Source organism: Mauremys reevesii, linkage group 3 (assembly GCF_016161935.1).
Source record: "Mauremys reevesii isolate NIE-2019 linkage group 3, ASM1616193v1, whole genome shotgun sequence".
In the NCBI taxonomy this organism is placed as follows: Eukaryota; Metazoa; Chordata; order Testudines; family Geoemydidae; genus Mauremys; species Mauremys reevesii.
Window position 1 is genome coordinate 10,661,721 of NC_052625.1, and position 18,971 is coordinate 10,680,691.

The window sequence follows — 18,971 nt, forward strand, 5'->3', positions numbered from 1 at the left end:
TTTACAGACATTTCACTAACTCATTTCCAGAAATGAAGGTGTATCATACATTTCACCTAGCAAAAAAACCCTCAATTTCTTTTGTATTACTAAATTCTAAGAGGTAAAAACAGCAGAATTGATGACTCTCCAGGAAACCCCCTTCAATGCTGTTTTATCGATACCCTTTTGGTACGTAACTCATCTTTGCACGAAACAAATTCCTAGCAGCTCCAGGGAGTGTGGAATTACATGATGGGAGTATCTAAAGCTTAGTTCAGTAACCTCCCCAATTCATCTTAAAGTCTGTTCACTCCCTCCACAAAAGTGCAAGCTGCAGGGCTGTTTCTCACGCACAGTCATAGGCGTGTGCAGAACGGGGAAATTGGAATTGGTCATTCCCAAGAGCTTGGCCGAAAACAGGCTCAGTTTCTGGAACAAAATGAAGTTCTTTGGTTACAGACCCAAAAAGCTCACGATTTCTACTGTTTAAGTCTTCTGATCACTTTAGTGTCAGAACAACCCAAAGTATGCTGCACATCTTAATATCTGCCACTGCTGGTATGCCTGGATTTTAATTTTTCTCATATGGCGGCTCAGTCAAAAATGGCTCTTGGAAAGTTTGCAGAAGCTAAAGAAATGACCCGTGGGAAGGCAATTTTTTTAAGTCCTGAGGTTTCAGGTTCCTGAAGAAGGCCAAGATCTATTTTTGCCTGGGCGTTGCTCATTGTGAAGGCTGTTACTGCTGGTGCATTAAGAGTATGATGAACCCCTGGGGCAGTTGTGCTTAATGAGAATGCTTCACTTCTTATTCATGCCTGTAGCTGGTGCATGAAGACACTCTAAAGGAATTTCCCTTTCTGATGCTAGTTTGCTTGTATTTCTTTTCGCCTGCACTCATCCCACTTCTGCCTATTTTACTTTTTGTCTCTGTGGACAAAGGTTTGTACATCAACTGTCGATGTATGGTTACTATTTTCAAGTACCGATATATTATTTAGAAATCGAATGAAATTACAGTCACTGACTCAAACGCTAAAAACAAGTCCCTCCTCCCACAATGCTATATATTTAAAAAAAACATTGGAAAGATTAGGGCCTGAGATGCCCACTATGCCACAGATTTTTTTTTTTAAAAAGGACCTTTTTGCATGAAAATGTGTTAAAATCTAGCCTAATCTATTTTTCTCTAAGCCAGTGTGTTGCTGTGATGTGATGTACACACTATATTTGGCAGTTTTGTTTTTATGTCTGTCTGCCAGTGTGTTCTCTGTGTTTTATGTCAAAGTACACACGTGTTGCTGTAATACAATTGAATGTTCTCCCCGTTATCGTTATTTTTATTTTATTTTTTTTGTTCCAAAACCCAGTGTGCAATGTTGCAGACTCGACAATTGCAATTCGCTCTATTGGAAACGAAATCTCGGAGCACTCTAGTTGTTGTGGCAGTGGAAAAAAAAAAGTTTTGTTGAGGTTTATGATATATCGGTATACGATAAATGCCCCTTTAGCTTAAAACTCATTTGCTTGATGTAGCTCTTAGCTTGGAGAAGTAAAGATTTTTGCACTTGTCTCTTTCTACTTGGTGCTTTCTTGCTCACCCTCTTTTTTGCATAGGCTTAAATCAAGTGATGCTTACAAAAAAGCCTGGGGCAATAATCAAGATGGGGTTGTAGCCAGCCAGCCTGCACGTGTTGTGGATGAGCGGGAGCAGATGGCCATCAGTGGTGGCTTTATCCGCAGGTGAGCCTTGTTATCCAGTTTTCTTTCTATTTTCCCTGGTGCTGATATATATAGATTTCCTCCATATGGTCCGAAATCCTGTATTCTTCATTAATTCACTCTGTGGCACTGGGGAAGTTACTAAGGCCAACATTTTCTACTAATGAGTTGGCGTTCTGTGATTTTCAGAGGTGCTGAATACCAGCCGCTCCTGTTGACATCACTTGGACTTGTGGGTGCTTGGCTGATCTGAAAATCAGGCCCTATGTACCCACACTGAGTGGCCATTAATCGCTCTCCTTCAGTTTCCCCAGCTGTAAAATTGGACGAATGATAATAATTACTTGACCAAGGAATTGCTAGTACTCAGGCACTGACCCTGCAAAGTGTAGCACATGGGTGGACTTCTCTGCCCACATGGTCCCCATTGACTTTAACGGGTTTCTGCATGGGCACAACACTATGCAAAAAAAAAAGGGGGGGGGTCTAAGTAATTAATGATTGTAAAGTACTTTGAAGATGAAAAATGTCCTATAAATGCCAGGTTATTATTACAGTTCCAAGATACCTAGTGGTTATCACTGAGCATCAGCACTGGAGTGCACCACCAGATTTAAAACCCCTTATTTTCTATCTAAGGGTACGTCTACATCCAACCTCCCAGCCTGGGTGGACAGGGTTGGGCTAGCAGAGCTCACACTAGGTCTGCAAGAATGGCTGTGTAGACAGCACTGTGAAGTGGTGGCTTGGGCGAGAGGCTGGAGCACAGGCTCTGATGTCCACACCGCTCCCTAGGCTCCAGAGCCCATGGTGCAACATCTGCACCGTGTGGCAAAGTCCCGTCTCAGTCTCCCCAGCCTCCGCTGTTTTTTTAGCCTGAGAGACCGGCGCTAGGGTAAGTCCCCCCCCCCTCAGGGGAAGTCTGTCCCTGTCTCTCTTCCAGTCTTAATAATTAATTTTTTTTTTTGCCTTGTGAGAGAGCGTCCTGCCGCTGCCTGGGAAGGCTTGCTGCTTCAATACCTCTGTAGCCAGGCTCTCTTCTCTCTCTCTGCCCCCTTCCCTCCCCTTCCTCCCAGGGAAAAGGGTCAAGCAAAAAGTCAGCAGCTGCCAAGTTGTATCCTCAGGCTCACCTCCTCAGCCTCCCTCAGCTTGCTACCTTTTTGCCCTTTCCTACCTGCCTAACCTTTTCTCAGAACCTGCTGCCTGACCTGTTGCCTCTCAGGAGGAGGGGAGGGGGACCCCTCTGGACCTCTCTCCTCCCCTCCCCCCCCCTGTCCTGTTGAGTTTATCACAACAGCTATCTTTAGGATGGGACCATGAGCCCCACCAGCCCCAGGCTGTCAGCCTGGGGTGGAAGGCTCATGCTGCGTGCTATGGAGATGTTCCCTAAACGAATAGCGGTGCAGACTCCCACTCAACAAGGCCCTCAAGTGAGTGCATAACTTAAAGCACATGAGTGGTGCCGTTGTCTTCAGTGGAACTACCCAAAGCTTAAAATTATGTACAGCCGGATGCTCCTTGCTGAACTGGGGCCACAGTGCAGTATCTGGGATGCTGTGGTGCACTGACTGCAGGTTAATGTTGCCATGTAATGGCCACCTCTGGGTATGTGGTGCTGAAATGAAATCCACTGGTAACAGAAAAATGTGCTGACTTGACTTCCCACCTGCTAACCTTCTCTTTTAGCTAAGGAGACAGTGGTAAGTAAATATTGATTACAGTGTCTATAAAACAGATATGTAGGTGGAAATGCTATCAATTAAGTTAATAATGACAGCTGCTCCCCAGAAAGGCCTACCAGTATGCAAAGCTTTGCTCTATGGAGACTGAGGTAACTGGATTAATAGATAAATATTCTTCTGTCAACTACTAACCACTCGCTTTTTGGATGCTGTGATGAAGGGAGATGTGTGTACTGTGATGGGACAGGAGGATGTGGGACTGGTGGAATCTCCATCCTTAGAGGTTTTTAAGCCCGGCTTGACAAAGCCTTGGCTGGGATGATTTAGTTGGGGTTGGTCCTGCTTAGAGCAGGAGGTTGGACTAGATGACCTCCCGAGGTCCCTTCCAATCCTGATATTCTATGTTGTGGGGACCCAGCTGCCATTGAAGTACACTGAGACTGCCATTTACCTTTCCACCCCTAGAGGGCGTCCCCTCCCAGTCAGGTATGTGGCACAGAGGTGGACTATCACAGGGGAAGCTTATGCTGCTGTTGCCTGTGCCATATTTGTTCTGTGGCTAAACGGACGACATCTGCCTTGGGGGTTATCCCTCTGCCACCTTTTGTGATCCATTAAGAAACACAAGAGATGGTGAAAAGCAGTGACTTTCCAAGCCGCCCAAGCTTTTTCCAGTGTTTGAATCACCGACCAGTGACTCCCTGCATAACTGGCCAACTATTAGAGCTGATGCATAATTCAAGTCTCAAAGGCTGAGTTCTTTTGCAGGGTCTGCTCGCCACCAGCTAGAATTTTCTCTTTAAGCTGCAAAAAACAGATGGGTTGAATGGGGGCAACGGGAAATGTATACTGACACTGATGAATCCAAGAGAAATTTGATGCACTTGTTTATTTTTTTAATTACTTAAAAATTCATCATTTAAGCCAAAAGCTCCTCCGTAGTGCTTTGATTAGGCTCAAATCTGCCAGATGAGCACTGTCATCATGAGTTAAGCATAGGTAACAGGTGGATGGGATCTCTTTGCTCAGCATCCCAAATATTCTGCTCACTCATAAGCAAAACCTCAAGTCCAAGAGTAGCAATGCTCAGAAGAACCATCACTAAAGGCAGCACTGCTGGTAGTGACAGCCCAGTACTTCTGGCAGTGGCAGGATTAGAGTGGTTGATGGTGAATGGCCCAGAGGAAGGTTGAACAGCTCCAGAGCAAAGGGAGATGTCGGGAGGGGTAGTAGCTGGCAGGGCTGAATGGACGAGGGCTGCTGGATAGCTGCATAGGTACCCAGACTGGCTGAGTCCATCTCCACTCAAAAGAATTGTGTATTCCCTCACAGGGTAACAAATGACGACCGAGAAGGCGAAATGGACGAAAACCTTGAGCAGGTCAGCGGCATCATTGGAAATCTCCGTCACATGGCCCTGGATATGGGCAACGAGATTGACACACAGAACCGCCAAATTGGCAGGATCATGGAGAAGGTGAGGGCTGACTTGCCTCTTGGACTAACAACTTTTCCATACTAATCCTAACAAATCATGTTGCTCAGCAGTGCCGGACAGAATGCCCCCCCCACACACACTCCTTTCAGCAAGCCTTCACCTGCAGCATCCTGCCAATTCCCCACCTCCAACCCCACAGAGACCCTTCAGCAATTACTCTGCAGAGACCCATTTTTTTGGCTCTGGGAAGAGGGAGCTGGGCCCAGGAGCTGGCAGATCTCTGCCAGATTCTAACCCCCTGCCCCAAAAAGTCCTTCTGGGTGCTACTACAATACAAATAATCAATATTACATTTGAAATCGCTATTAAAACCATACCTGCTAAAAAAAGTCAGGGCCACCATTTCAACACCAGACCCCTACTGCAGATCTTTGGCGTTTGGGTCTTTTTTTCCATTCAAAGAGCTGACAACAACTTCCATGCTTCACTAAGAATCCATTAGCAGCCTCACATCCGAAAAGCCACATAGTTCCTGCCTTTGTGTTGGCAGATCTCCCGAAGGGAACTGAAAGGAAAGTAAGGGGGCAGAACCTCAGGGGCGTAAATCACTGTGGCTGTATTGACTTCAGTGGAGATTTACACTATCTGAGGATCTGGCCCGAGAAGTTAATGCTGACCTAAGCCAGAATAACTTGCGTTACTGAGCCTCCTCATTGACTAAATCAGAGACCCGAGTGCAAGACATATGCGCACTCAGGCATAGGTGCTGGCACTAGGGGGGCTGCCGCACCCCTTGGCTTGAAGTGGTTTCCATTAAATACAGGGTTGACAGTTTGGTTCAATGGCTCTCAGCACCCCCACTATAAAAACTATTCCTGCACCCTGACACTCGGGGACATGTAGCACTTTGTGACGTTCCTTGTCAGATTGCAAGCCCAGGAAGCAATGAATGAAGGGCCTCATGATTTGATGCCAGTGACTGCACCTGTGACAGACATCAGGGTGGGTCAGGTTATGTAAAGGACATGTTTTCTTCAGACCAGCAAGCTAAACTTTATAAAGAAAAGGAGCTGGGATACATTGAGAAACGCACGACCGTTTTCACGGCACCACCTGTAAAACTTCACACTTCTGGAGTGAGGAAAACTGACATGGGGGGTTATGTGATTGCTAATATTCAGCTCAATGCTGAATGAAAATTGTGTATCACAGTGTTGCACGGCATGTGTCATATCTGTCTTGGAAATGGGAGGCATAGTACACACGTGCTTTTTTAGATGAAGTGCAGGAGCGCATGCTATGCCATGCTAGCAGCCAACAGTAGCATGACACTCACACAGCCTTACCAGTAGGTGATTTAACACAGATGACATTTTGGTGTGTGGCATTTGTGCTTACGGGACGTAACGATGCACCGAATACTGGCTAGGAATATCCCGTTGCTGAGCAGAATCCAGTTCTTGCTTAGAAAACATCCTGGCTGATGTTGAAAACATAGGCTAGGCACTTTGTGTAGGTAAAGCCCGGGGGCAAGATCTTTAGCTGGTATAAATGGATGTAGTTCAGGCATTATTTCACCTGCACTGATTTATACCAGCTGGGGATCTGGCCCTCTATGCAAACCTCTTACACAGCTAGGTACACAACAGGCTACAACCTGGCTTCTTAAACTAACACAGATGTTTAAATCCAGCTGGAGGTACAGCACTGACTTGGCAGGATTCTTGGTTTCTCAGCTTTTGGCTGAGAACGCTGAGCCATGTGCTTCTGAATAGTGGATCTGCACACCATGCTCACGGAGCAAGCGTTGTAGCTTTGAAAAGGTAAAACGAGGCAGTGTTCGCTGTGCGCCGAGCTCTGCGTAAATTCCCAACATCCTTCCTTAAAGCTCATTGTCACGGGAGACCATTTCCCATCCATAGCATGTTCCTTCATTCTAACCAAACACCTGCAATACAGACCAACACAGCAAAATAGGCTACCACCCAGCTCACCAGGGTAAGTGCATCACACAAATATAGCATGTTAACCCCCTACTCTGGATCAAGAGAAAATAATGGATCCTTAAATTGACCAAGTCCTTGGCTCATGAAAACAACCAAGGAACAGTACCAATACCATTCCCTCTAACCCTGCTTCAAGCTACGAGATTTAAGACCAGCAAAGCTGGATCAGGTCAACTTCGAGGGAAAACCCAGGTGGCTCCTGGAAGTGGTGATGGTAACTCAGTAGGGAGGACTCTTCCCCAGGGGTCAGTAATGGACTAATGATCTGTCCTCGTGGTATGGGGCACTGTGCTGCTGAAGGGGCTGTTATTCAGAGGAGATGGGAAACTGCAGCCTTGCTCACTTGGAGTCATTAAAAATCCCCCCGCTGACACTCCCTGTAAAAGCAGAGGTTCGCAGCAATGCCAGCTCTGGGTGCTTATACGGCACTGGACTTAAGCTGGATCTGTGAGCAACTTGAAGCTACCTCAGAGGACTGAGCTCTTGACTGACCTATCCAACTACAGAGAGTGGTAAATAAAAGCCCTTTGCTGTTTCCCTCTCTTAACTCAGAGATCCAGATATAAAAACTCAGGAACGTCCTGGAGATTTGACACATTCTCCAGAGGACTTTGGGTTACAATGAGCCATAAATATGGGGTGGGCTTTTCAAAAGGGCTCTGCTTCAGCCTACCTCTGCCCTCACTGAGGTCAACTGTAAGACTCCCACTGAGTTCAATGGCTACCCATGGCCTTTACCATTTTCAAGGAGACTGTCGTGCCTTCGTCTTTGAGGAACTACAACCTTGCCCCAGCATTGTTCCTCTTCCTTCCTGGAAAACTGTTCACGGTCTTCCAGCCTTCTAACATTTCAAAAGAAGCACCATTTGCCAGGAACAAATGCAGATATCCAGAGATACCTGAGGCCAAAGCCGCATCCAGTACAAATGCTCCAGTGATGTCAAAGGACCTATGCAGATTTACACTGGCTCAGGGGCTGGCCCACAGAGAAACCAAAGTAGCACCGCATTCATTACGGTACTAAAAATATCTTTCTGCGTAGCATTTGTCAAATCAATTATGGGACACAAGGCAGCAGACACTAAAGAAAAGATTATCGGCATGTCCACTTATAAAAAGAACTTGAAAGGCCCATGTCTGGAGAAGTCACTGCGCTGCTCTGAGCCTCAGTTCCCCCACCTGTAAAAAGAGGATAACTGTACATACCTCTCAAATTCAGTAAAACATATTTTATATGCCATAGAAAATTGGAGACTGCAGCAGATGCTAACAAACAAAGGCAAACCACAGAAATACTAATGCATTTTCCAAAAGAGAGGTACAGGGTTCTCCATTAAAATCTTCACAAGTGCCTGAGCAAGGCATTAATGTTATCGGAGTATTCATGGCATTCTCTAACCTATAGCACAGAAAGAATACTACCATGTCATTGTCAGCTTACAAAGGCTAAAACATGTTAATGGTGATGAGTCTAATATTAATGGCTCCACTTTATCAAAGGTGCAGAAACATCAACAATACCTAGCGCTGAGCTAACGCTTTACAGAGGCGGTAAAATAACACTACCTCACTCTTACCCAGTGCCTTTTCATCTAGCTCGCTGGATTATCCGTATCCCCATTTTGCAGCTCTGAAAACTGAGCACAGAGAAAGGAAGTGACTTGCCCAAGGACAGCCAACTGGCTAGTGGCAGAGCCAGGCCTAGAACCCATTGCTCTAGCCGCTGCTCAGGAGAATCATAACAGGAGGGGTGGTTGGTTTGTTCAGGAGAGGTAAAAGTTCTCTTCCCCAGCGTTTTTGTACCTGGGAATGAGCAAGAAAGAGGCTCCAGAAAGACCCATGATTTCAGACTGCAGCACCAATTTTTCCACCAGCTTTTGTTCTATACAGAATCTTTATAAACCCAGGTCCCACTTCTCCGGCCACAGAAATGACGGACAAAACTCCCGTCAACACCAGTCGGAGCAGGACCAGACCTTGAAATGACAGAACCATGTTGCCATAGTGCTACCTGGATAGTCATCATGAAAAGCAACACTCAGACAATACTGAGCTAATAAAATGAAATGGACACTGGCGCATTTGAAATGAATGCTAACAGAGCAGTAACGCCATTCTCACCCTTCCCAGAGGGTTACCAGCCTCCCAGGACTGTCCTGGAGGCTCCAGGAATTAAAGATTAATCTTGAATTAAAGATTATGTCATGCAGTGAAACCTTCAGGAATATACACAGCTCCAGCTGGCAACCCTGCTTCCCGTACCTATATACATTGGGCTATCGACACTGAAGAACATTTGGGACTAGATCCTCAGCTGCTGTCGATGTAGCAACATCCACTTGGATACAGCTGCACCGGTCGACTTCGGTTTCGATCATGCTCTTTTATCTCCAAAGCTGAATTTGGGCAGTTACCACAACCCACAGTCAAAGGGGGATCCAATTAAAAAAAGAGTCTCAGTGCCCAAAAAAAGGGGAGTTGTCTAATTTTCAAAAATACTGGGCGACAATGGCGTTATACGAAGGATGAATTTAACCCACTGTGTTCAATAAGATCCAGTCTGATTATTTCAAATGATATTTACATTTCTCAAAAGGAATTGCCATCCTGTTCTTATAATGATATTCCAGTGAGCTCCAAGATGGTGAAACCTGTACTCCTGGACTCTTTCCTTCCACATAGAGCCCTCTACAAAGTGTTGCAGGGAGTGCGCTGAGTGTCTCTTTTAGAACCAGTGTTTGAGGAGGCACCAGAAATCTTATCTTTTTGCTTCTTTTTGTGGACCTAATCCTGCCTGACATTCCCATTAACTTCAATGGGATTTTGAGGTGCAACCACATATGAGGAGTAAAGGATTGGGAGCATTGTAAGTCCTTGTATACATCTGACACCAGAGCATGCGGTGAAACTGATGGGCCAGATCCTTGGTCTCTCTCAATTCCCCTTTGTGCTATTATCTGCTGGTGAAAATTAGAGTAGCCTTGAGGCTGCTCTAATTTGCACCAGTGCCAGTTGATCTTGTGGGACGGGTGAAAGGGTGGCATAATGCCTCCTATTCCCTTCCCACCACAGGTGCAGCAAGTGCTGCTCTGGCCTGAGGATTCAGTCTGATATATTTTCAAAAGAAACTTGTCTCTTCTCAATGGCTTTATATGAGAGCACAATCTAGCTCTCTGTCCTGATGGGTTCTCTGCTGCTTTGCCAATGCAACAAAAACAAAAGTGTTAGGCAGCCTGGACAAGTTTTAGATCATCATGCAGCCAGGGCAGAGCCCAGATCCGTGACATCCCACATGCTTATATAATATCAAAGCTGAACGCAGCCTTACGTCAGTAAAAACAGCACATCTGGTACAACTGTTGATGGATGAATTTCAAACTGGGTCAGATTCCTAGCATTAACTTCAATGGTGCTATATCAGCTCACACCCGCTAGGGATGTGGCCTAGCATTTGGAAGCTCAGAGAAAAACCTGAAATGTGAGATGCTTATCCAAAGTTTACCTGAATCTCTTGGGCTTGCAAATTTGGGTGGGACTTCCATGCAAACAGGTGATTTCTATTAGTCGCAGAATCACACAGTTTAAGGTCAAAAGGGGCCCAATCTACAATCTAGTCTGTCTTCCTGCTGGGCCCCCAAAAATACAAGAACAGCCAATTTCATGGTATTTCTGAGCTTCTCCTTCCTGAGTTGGCCAGGATCAGGAAGCAGAGAGGTAGGTAGCAGAGAGGGCCCCGATGGGTGAAATACTCTACTACATATTTAGCAAAGCAGATGTTCTCTCTCTGCTATGTAATCAGTTGTTTCTTTCCTTCCTTCCCCCTAGGCTGACTCCAACAAAACCAGGATTGATGACGCCAACCAACGTGCAACAAAGATGCTGGGCAGTGGTTAAATGCCATGTAGTGCATTTCCCTCTTAGCACCGTCCTGGACGGCAGTTTCTTCACGCTTTTCTCATGGTATTTACCTACTAGGTTTGCACACATGCACATATCAGCCCCCATTGTAAATGTTGTCCTGTGTAGTTTGTCAGCTTTCCAAAAATGATACTTGTAATTATTTTTTTCTAGATATCTTTCTTTCCAAAGGTTGTACATAGTGCTGATCTGATGGCTCAAGCTCACTTTGAAGTTTGGGGGGATTGTTTGGTTGGGGTTTTTTTCGTTTGTTTGTTTGTTTCGATTCTCTCTCTCTTGAGTTGCTTTCTTTTTCTTTTATGATGTTTGCTGAATGACAACAATGTTGGAATGCTAACTGTGCTGTTAACCTTTAAATATACAGTATTGTTCTTGTAAAACTGTGACATTCCACAGAGCTACTGCCACACTCCTGTCTTTGGGTATCACTTAACCTTACTGTCTTCTGTTCTCCATTGCTGTCATCTGTTGTTATGATTTCATGATAAGACAATGTGGAATTATATAACTATAACAAGCATTGCACTAAAAAGTGATGTGATTTATGCATTTATGCATGAGAAATAACTAGACTTCTAGACTCCTACTTAAACAAGACTTTTCCCATGGCAGTAGCACATCAACAAACGACAACAAAAGCATGCTCGGTATTGGGACTGTGTTATACCAGCAAGTATGCAGTAGTGCCACTTTTTTCTTGTTGATCTATATACAGTTTTTAACCATGATCATTTTTTTTTAATTATGGAAAAAAAGATGGATTGGGCACTCACCATTTCATCATTGCCAGTAAAATTGAACCTTTGGCTGAAAATATGTCAAAGGCAAAAAGAAATAGGTGTAATATATTGGGTTTGTCTGTTGCTTTTGAAGATTATCTTTTGGAGGAAACAACTACCATAGGAATTGATGCAAAGAGATGTAATTTTTTATAAGGCTCTATCTTACTAGTCACTATCCTCGTGTGGTTTGTTATCAGTACAGTTCTCTGTTGCTTACCTAGGGCTATGCACACCAAATCGCTGAGATGTTTAGTAGCTGACTTAATGAAAAATAATAATAAAAAATAACCTACATGAATGAAATCTAGATAAACTGTGAGATAAATATCATTGCCGCATGTAATATGAAATTCTTTCTGTCTCCTGTCAGTTTGTGACGTGATTGACATTTTGTAGCTAGTTTAAAAATTATTAAAAATTATAGACCTCGGAATCTGTGCTTCCATTATCCATTTGTCGGCCTGTGTGTCAGTGATACCTTGTTATTTTCCACCGGCGTGTGAAAAGGGAGCCAGGGATGTGGTCCAAGGGCTCTTTGCAAATCACTGGTATGTAAGGGCTGGCAAGAAAAGATTTCCATTTGGGATGCTAATTAAAGTGACAGGGAACTATTCCGAACAAAAGCGGTTTGCACCGAGCAAACTGTGATGTGATTATTGTTTTAAATGACCTGGTTTGGGGAGCTTGCTGAATGCTGAGATGAAACCGTCTCCCTGTTCTGGGGGAGAAAATAGAATCCATGTGCCAGATCCCCAGCTGGTATAAACCGGTGTAGCTTCACTGAAGTCAATAGAGTGTTCTTCATTGATACCAGCTGAGGATCAGGCCTCGTGTTATGAATATAGCTGTGTTCATAGAACCCTAGTAACTGTAAAATTTGTATAGCCTGGTAGGAATGCCTTTAACAAAGGATTAAATATTTACTGACAATGAATATGGTTAAAAATAGGTTTGGTGTATATTTTCCAGGTATTTTTCTTATGGGGAGTCCAGTTATTGTCAGCTCTACGTGAGTGACCAATTCATTCACATGGCCCTCTGTCAAAACATATAAGAAAGCAAATGCCTGGCTGTGGTTGTTCTTGCAGTTCTTTATTTTTAGTATCTGTTATCATTCCGTTTGTTCCCCCACTTTCTCTCGCTAAAGGGTAAACTTCTGGCAAATATTATTATGGATCAGACTATGCTAAAATTAAAGAGCTACGTCAGACTCAGGGAAATGTGCAAAACCATGGGCTTAGATTTCCAAGAATGGGTGTCTACGTTGAGAGTCCTAAAGCCACATTCACATGATTTATACCCCCTGCAGATCTGGCCTCACGTCCTGATGTTATTAACACCCTTCTAAATAAGTGAGCAAATTGTCAAAACATAAAAGCATCACTGATAAAGTTGGCAGATGACGCAAAAATTGGCGGCATGGTAAATAATGAAGAGGGCAGGTCACTCATGCACTGCTAACTGGATTGCTTGGTAAGCTGGGTGAAAGCAAACAATGTGTGTTTTAATATAGGCCAAGGAACAAAGAATGCAGGTCATACTTACATGCTGGCGGGGCTCTGTCTTGGAAAGCAGTGACTCTGAAGAGTTCATGATGGATAAAAAGCTGAACATGAGCTCCCAGTGCAACACGGTGGCCAAAAGGACTTACTGCAAGGCATAAATGAAGGAATCTTAAACAGAAGTAGAGAGGTAATTTTACCTCTGTATTTGGCACTGGTGCAACCACTGCTGGACTAGTGTGTCCAGGTCTGGTGCCCACAATTCAAGAAGAATGTTGATAATCTGGAAGGGTTAGGAGAAGAGCCACCCAAGTGATTAAAGGATTGGAAAACATCTATTTATCTTAACAAAGAGATGGTTAAGGGATGACTTGCTCACACTCTGTAAGTACCTACATGGGGAACAAATATCTAACAATGGGCACTTCAGCCTACCAAACAAAAGTATAACAAGATCCAACGGCTGGAAGTTGAATCTAGACCTGTGGTTTTCAACCTGTTTTCATTTGTGGACCTCTAAAAATTTTCAAATAGAAGTGCAGACCCCTTTGGAAATCTTAGACATAGTCTATGGGCCCCCAAGGGTCAGCAGACCACAGGTTGAAAATCACCGATCTAAACAAAATCAGACTGGAAAGAAGGTGTAAATATTTAACAGTGAGAGTAATAATAACTTACCAAAATGATGAATTCTCCATCACAGGCGATTTTAAAATCTTTAAAGTCTTTCCTAAAATATCTGCGGTAGTTCAAACGGGAATTATTTTGGAGATGTTCACTGGCCTGTGCTATGAAGGAGGCTGGACCAGATGATCACAGTGGTTCCTTCTGGCCTTGGAATCTGTGACGCACGTGTAAATGCCGAGATGCACTCTCCAGTCACTAATCTCTAAATGTAAATCTTCACGCAGAGCTGAAGTCCTACCTCAGCTGAAATTCACCCCAGGTGGGGAGGTCAGTACAAGGCCTTACAAAGGGACATATAGGGGGAATGTTAGCTGAGTAAGCAGCCAGGCAGAGTTTGTATGGGGCCGGTGTGGGGCCCACCAGAGTTTTGCTGGGTTCCACAGATGACTGGGTTGTCCAGATGCCCAGCCTCATCATCTGAAATCTTGCCCCAAAACTCAGATCTAACCAAACATTTGTTGATCTCTGTAGAAGCACGGCTGACATCTAAAATCATGTGTTGTTTGTAAGCCGCATATTACAAGTCCCCCTCTGTACTGAGCCCTGGAGGATATGAGTTGGGACAGCCCCCAGTTACAGAGACTTGGCTTGTTAGCTCAAGCTGTAGCAGCTTGTGCTTTTAAGCCCTGGAGATCATTGATTCGGTCCCCAGTGTGTAGGCCAAGATGGAGGCCGTCACACATCCTGGCCACTTCCTACTCTCAGAAGGAAACAGAAATACCAAATTACCATAACAGAGGCTAATCTTGGGGGATCTCTGACCAGGGGGAAATTCCGAAGAGGTTAGCTCATGAGAAAGTCAGTTTTCATGAGATATCCTGCCTGATTTCTTCAGCCAGAAAAGTGAGGAGAACGCTGAATCAGCTTTGTATGAATTATGTAGGCTTCTGTGAACCAGACCTTGAAGCTTTTGGAACTTTGACACTCATTAGCATTACATAGCTTCAGCTATTTTCATCCCCAATTACAATCTTCTAGTCTGACCTCCTGCATAACACAGTTCCAGCGAATTTTACTCAGCGATTCTTGCGTCAATCCCGCCTCATTTATGGTTGAAGTAGAGCATAAGTGTGTGTGTGTGGGGGAAATATCCAGTCTTGCTGGAGAATTGGTCACACCTCTTGGTCAACATATTTGCTTTTAATTATTATTATTTTGAAAGGGGAAAGGTAACAATTAAAAAACAATAAAGAGCATAAACTTTCGGAGACAAAATTAAAACTCTCCATTTTCATGCACTAAATGTGATGTATCCTTCGATGCTGTCACTAGGTAGCTGGCCCCTCTGAACGAAGAAGGTCCAACGTCCCTGTGCCAAAGCAGGTGCTCCTAGTTTGGCCAGTTAAGAAGGAAGGGTAGCACCTGGGGCTATAAATGATATGGGGGACTCAATGCTGCAGGAAGTCTTTGAAGGGAGCTGTAGGAGGTTCCTGGGGGAGAAGACTGACTTCCAAGCTGGAGTGGAGAGCCAGAAAAGACTGAAAGCAGGAGAGGGGTTTAGATCGCGGGCTAAAGGCAGGGGAATAGCAGAGAGAGTTGCCTGCTGACTTCCTAGCTGGAGCACCAACACCAAAGGCTGGAAAGGGCTGAAGACAGGGCAAGAATGGAGCAGCTACCTGCTGGTATCTCGATGCTTGAGACTGGACCCAGAGGGCTGAAGTTGAGGGAGCAGTGGTAGGGCTGACCTGTTGGCCTGTCTGGGATATGAGAGGCTCATGGAACAGGGGGAGTGATGGACACGTCCCTGGTGAGGATGAACTTCCGGCTGAGAGGCTGGGAAGAGCTTGTGCACTCCACCTAGAAGGGCTGGGGTAGCTGTCCTGGCAGAAGACGGGAGAGCAGAGCCTGGGTGTGGTGGAAGATGCTAGCGTGTAGCATGTGCTATGTCAAAGGACTAGATGCTGTGGGACTTTAGGGACTATATGCACTGAGGGGGAGAGTGATAGACTCTTTTAATGGATTATTTGTACTAGGTTTCTGTAACAAATTGGCCCCAGGGGTTGGGGGGGGGATTATTATTGAGACAAGAGAGTCTGTTGTGGAGAATCTAGGGTCCTGGGAGGGGAAGTGGGAGGGTAACCCCAGTGTTAGGGTGCCCAGCTTCAAGGGAGCATTCAGGGATGAGCTGGAATCATTCACACGAACCACAACCAAAGGTGCCATCATTAATGTGAATTACTATGACAACAAGCTGCATTGCACCTGCTTAAAGACACAGGCACTTCATATTTGTCACAGAACTTATTATTTTCTGCAGCTACAGACCATGTAGATATTCCTTAGACAGTTCCGCATGCAGAGCTGCGTCCCCATGGATTTAGGCAGGCTTTGGAGGGGGCCTTTTTGTGTCTGTGTGGTTACTTTTTCCTCCTTTCCCTCTTTTTAAGCTCTTTGGCTAGAAGGGAAGAATTGAGCATTCGTAATGAGGGGAATTATGTGTGTCGGTGACAGCTGAAGTATACCGGCTGGATGCTGTCTCTACCCAGGGGGGTAGGTGTGTGTCATGTGACTGCTGGCTTTGGTGGCATTTTGTTGCCTTTCCAGAAGAGATATGGGACCAGCTTGTTTGGAAGCTAATGGGCAAGCAGAAACTGTATAATGTAGAACTGCAAAAGCCTTTGTGAAGCACAGGCACCGGAGATCTTTTCCACAGACAGCCTATGGCATCGGGAGCCTTGCCTTGCAAGGCACTGAGTCCTTCCCAAAGAGCCCTGAGTACCGTCCACTACAGTCTTCACTGGGAGCTGATGGTGCACTGCAGGTGGTCAATATGGCCCTGGCTCAACAAGGTACTTAAGAATATGCCTAACCACATCCATGTGTGTAGACCCATAGGAGTCAACAGCACTAGACACATACTTAAAGTTAAGCACATGCTTAGGTCCTGGTTCAGCATGGTGCTTGTATCATAGAATCAGGCCCTCCAAGCTCAGGAGGAATTGGGGGTGTCCAGCATGCCAAAGGATCAGGCCTGTCAAGAGTTAAGAACAGTTGATCACTGACCATCATAAAAGTCTGCTTTCTCTTTCCAAGTGGTGCTCCATCAGTAATGTTTAAGGACCACTGGCCAGGCCAGCCTGGTCAGCTGTAGGCATGTCCTTAGTCCTCCACATAGTCTTCTCTTTCATCATCCCTACTTCAGGTTGTGGTAGAAAGATTAAAAGCTCTGGCGAACTCTTGGGGGGAGAAGAAGAAATGAGGTGTCCCATGCGTTTCAGCTATGGAAGTGAGACATTTTACAGTGAGCAGTGCAGGGGAGCAGTGGCCACAGGAAGTAAAGTAGTTGGGGGAAGCAGCTGGAGAAAAATCTGAAGTCAGATGGGGAAACCCCATTGAGGACTATGAAAGGTGCTAGGTCAGGGATTCTCTGACATTTTCATAGCATAGGCCACATGGTACTAGAGAGATTATCTTTGTGGACACCTCCACTTCTATGGCAGCCTCCCTTGAAAAGAGCAAATTCTCCTGGATACTTTAAAGGATCAGCCCAAAACAACGGAGGGAACTGGCTATATGGATAAACTTAATACTTCACCTGCGTGTTGAATATATTTTTGGACAAATTGTCCACTAACTCATAACTGTGAGCAGTTCCTCAACAGGACTAATCCCAGCCAACTTCCCACTGACATACATGACAATGGTTACTTTCAACCGCTATAGCAAAACATTATTTTAGTGCGTGATTGCCCAGGCAGTTTCAGCTACGTCATTTACCGTGATCACTTATGACCTAACCCAGTAAACATTTACACGTGTTCAGTTACAAACATCATAGATTCCAAGGCCAGAAAGGACCGTTGCGATCATCTAGTCTGACCTTGTGTATACACAGGTCATAGACCTTCCCCCCGCAAATACTTCCTAGAGCAGATCTTTAGAAAAACAGCCAATGAAGCATATGAGCAGTTCCATTGACATCCATGGCATGTGAGTAAAGTAAATCATGTTAGCAAGTGTTTTCAAGTTTAGGGCCTAACACAGTATCACTTTCTATGGTATTACATCCAGCAAAACTATGTGAAAAGAGCATTAAGGTTGCAAAGTCAAATGCTCAAAAGTTAGGAAATGCCACAAGTAAGGTAGCCCTTGAAAAAATAGGATATGATCATGTACAAAGACTATCATGATGCACACTCACAAGCAGCCCAAATGAAGGTTGCTTGGGCAACTTTCAGCTTAGCGTTTTCTAACTTCTGAGTGCCTGGCTTTGCAACTTTAACAGTCTTTTAACATAGCTTATTTTGGAGGGAATTTCCTAATCTTAAAAAAAAGGGGACGGGGGGACAAAAAATTCCATCCTGTGGCACCTCCACATGAGTTATCAGCAGGGTTTAGAGCTTTAGCTTCACAGCACAAACCTCTGCCACTTGAACAGGGTAAATAGTAGCAGTAGTAGGCTGTTATCTTCCAGGTGGACCCATCTCCAGAGGAGAGATGGGGTCCACATTTTTCTGGGTGGGCTTTACAGCTATTTGCAGACAGCAGAGGAAAGTGGAGACTTGGAACGCCTGGGTTCAAGTCCAGAATCTGAAGGAGAGTGTTCTGTGATGAGTAAAACAACACATGTTCCGCAAATTTCATCCTCTAAAGGGGCTGAACTGTCTGTGCTGAAACTTGCAACTAAATAAATACATTCAGTCTGAGGCAGACACCCAGCATTGGTACTTTCAGCCCAAATGGTTAAAGTTTGGCAAAACTGTAAGCAACTAAAACTGGAGTCTTATAATGGGAAGAGTAAGGCACCCGTATCTGCAGGAGAGAGAATACAATTGTTTTTCATCCAAGACCTGATCCCAAATCCCCTGGAGTCAGTGGAAAGGTTCCTATTACCTTGAGTGTGTTCTGGATTAAGCCCTGATAGCACAAAAATGTAGTTTGCATTTGACTAAGATTTCTGGGTGTAGAAAACAGCAACATGCAAACGTGAACAAAACATTTCTTTTTAAAAACCTACTTGGATTTGCTCTATTGACACTAATAAGATCCTGTTTCTGGCCATATGTCATGAATTATTTTTGATGCTTGGTAGAAAACCATGAAAGACTAGATGATCCTTCAGCCAGCATATTCAGTCTCTATAGACTATAAAAGCATGTGCAGAAAAGTTAATTTGTATGAAATTAGCAACTGTGCATGTAATTCAGTCATAAACCTTTATTTTAAAACACATTTGCAGGCTCTACTGTATATTCCTCTCTCCTAGATCAAATTAGAATATCAGGAAATAAACCAGAAACATAAAATTTAATGAA

At 44.6% G+C, this 18,971-nt stretch overlaps 1 protein-coding gene across 2 annotated transcripts in view; it reads left to right on the plus strand.

Moving 5' to 3' along the window:
• The window catches only part of SNAP25 (synaptosome associated protein 25), a 94,157-nt gene extending 82,179 nt beyond the window's left edge, over positions 1-11,978 (plus strand). For both annotated transcript variants that reach the window (XM_039532865.1, XM_039532863.1), the window contains exons 6-8: positions 1,597-1,722; positions 4,716-4,860; positions 10,653-11,978. In XM_039532865.1, the coding sequence (XP_039388799.1) occupies positions 1,597-1,722; positions 4,716-4,860; positions 10,653-10,721 (340 nt within the window). In that variant the 3' untranslated portion in view covers positions 10,722-11,978. The remainder of the gene's footprint in view (positions 1-1,596; positions 1,723-4,715; positions 4,861-10,652) is intronic.
• The last annotated feature ends 6,993 nt before the right edge of the window (positions 11,979-18,971 follow it).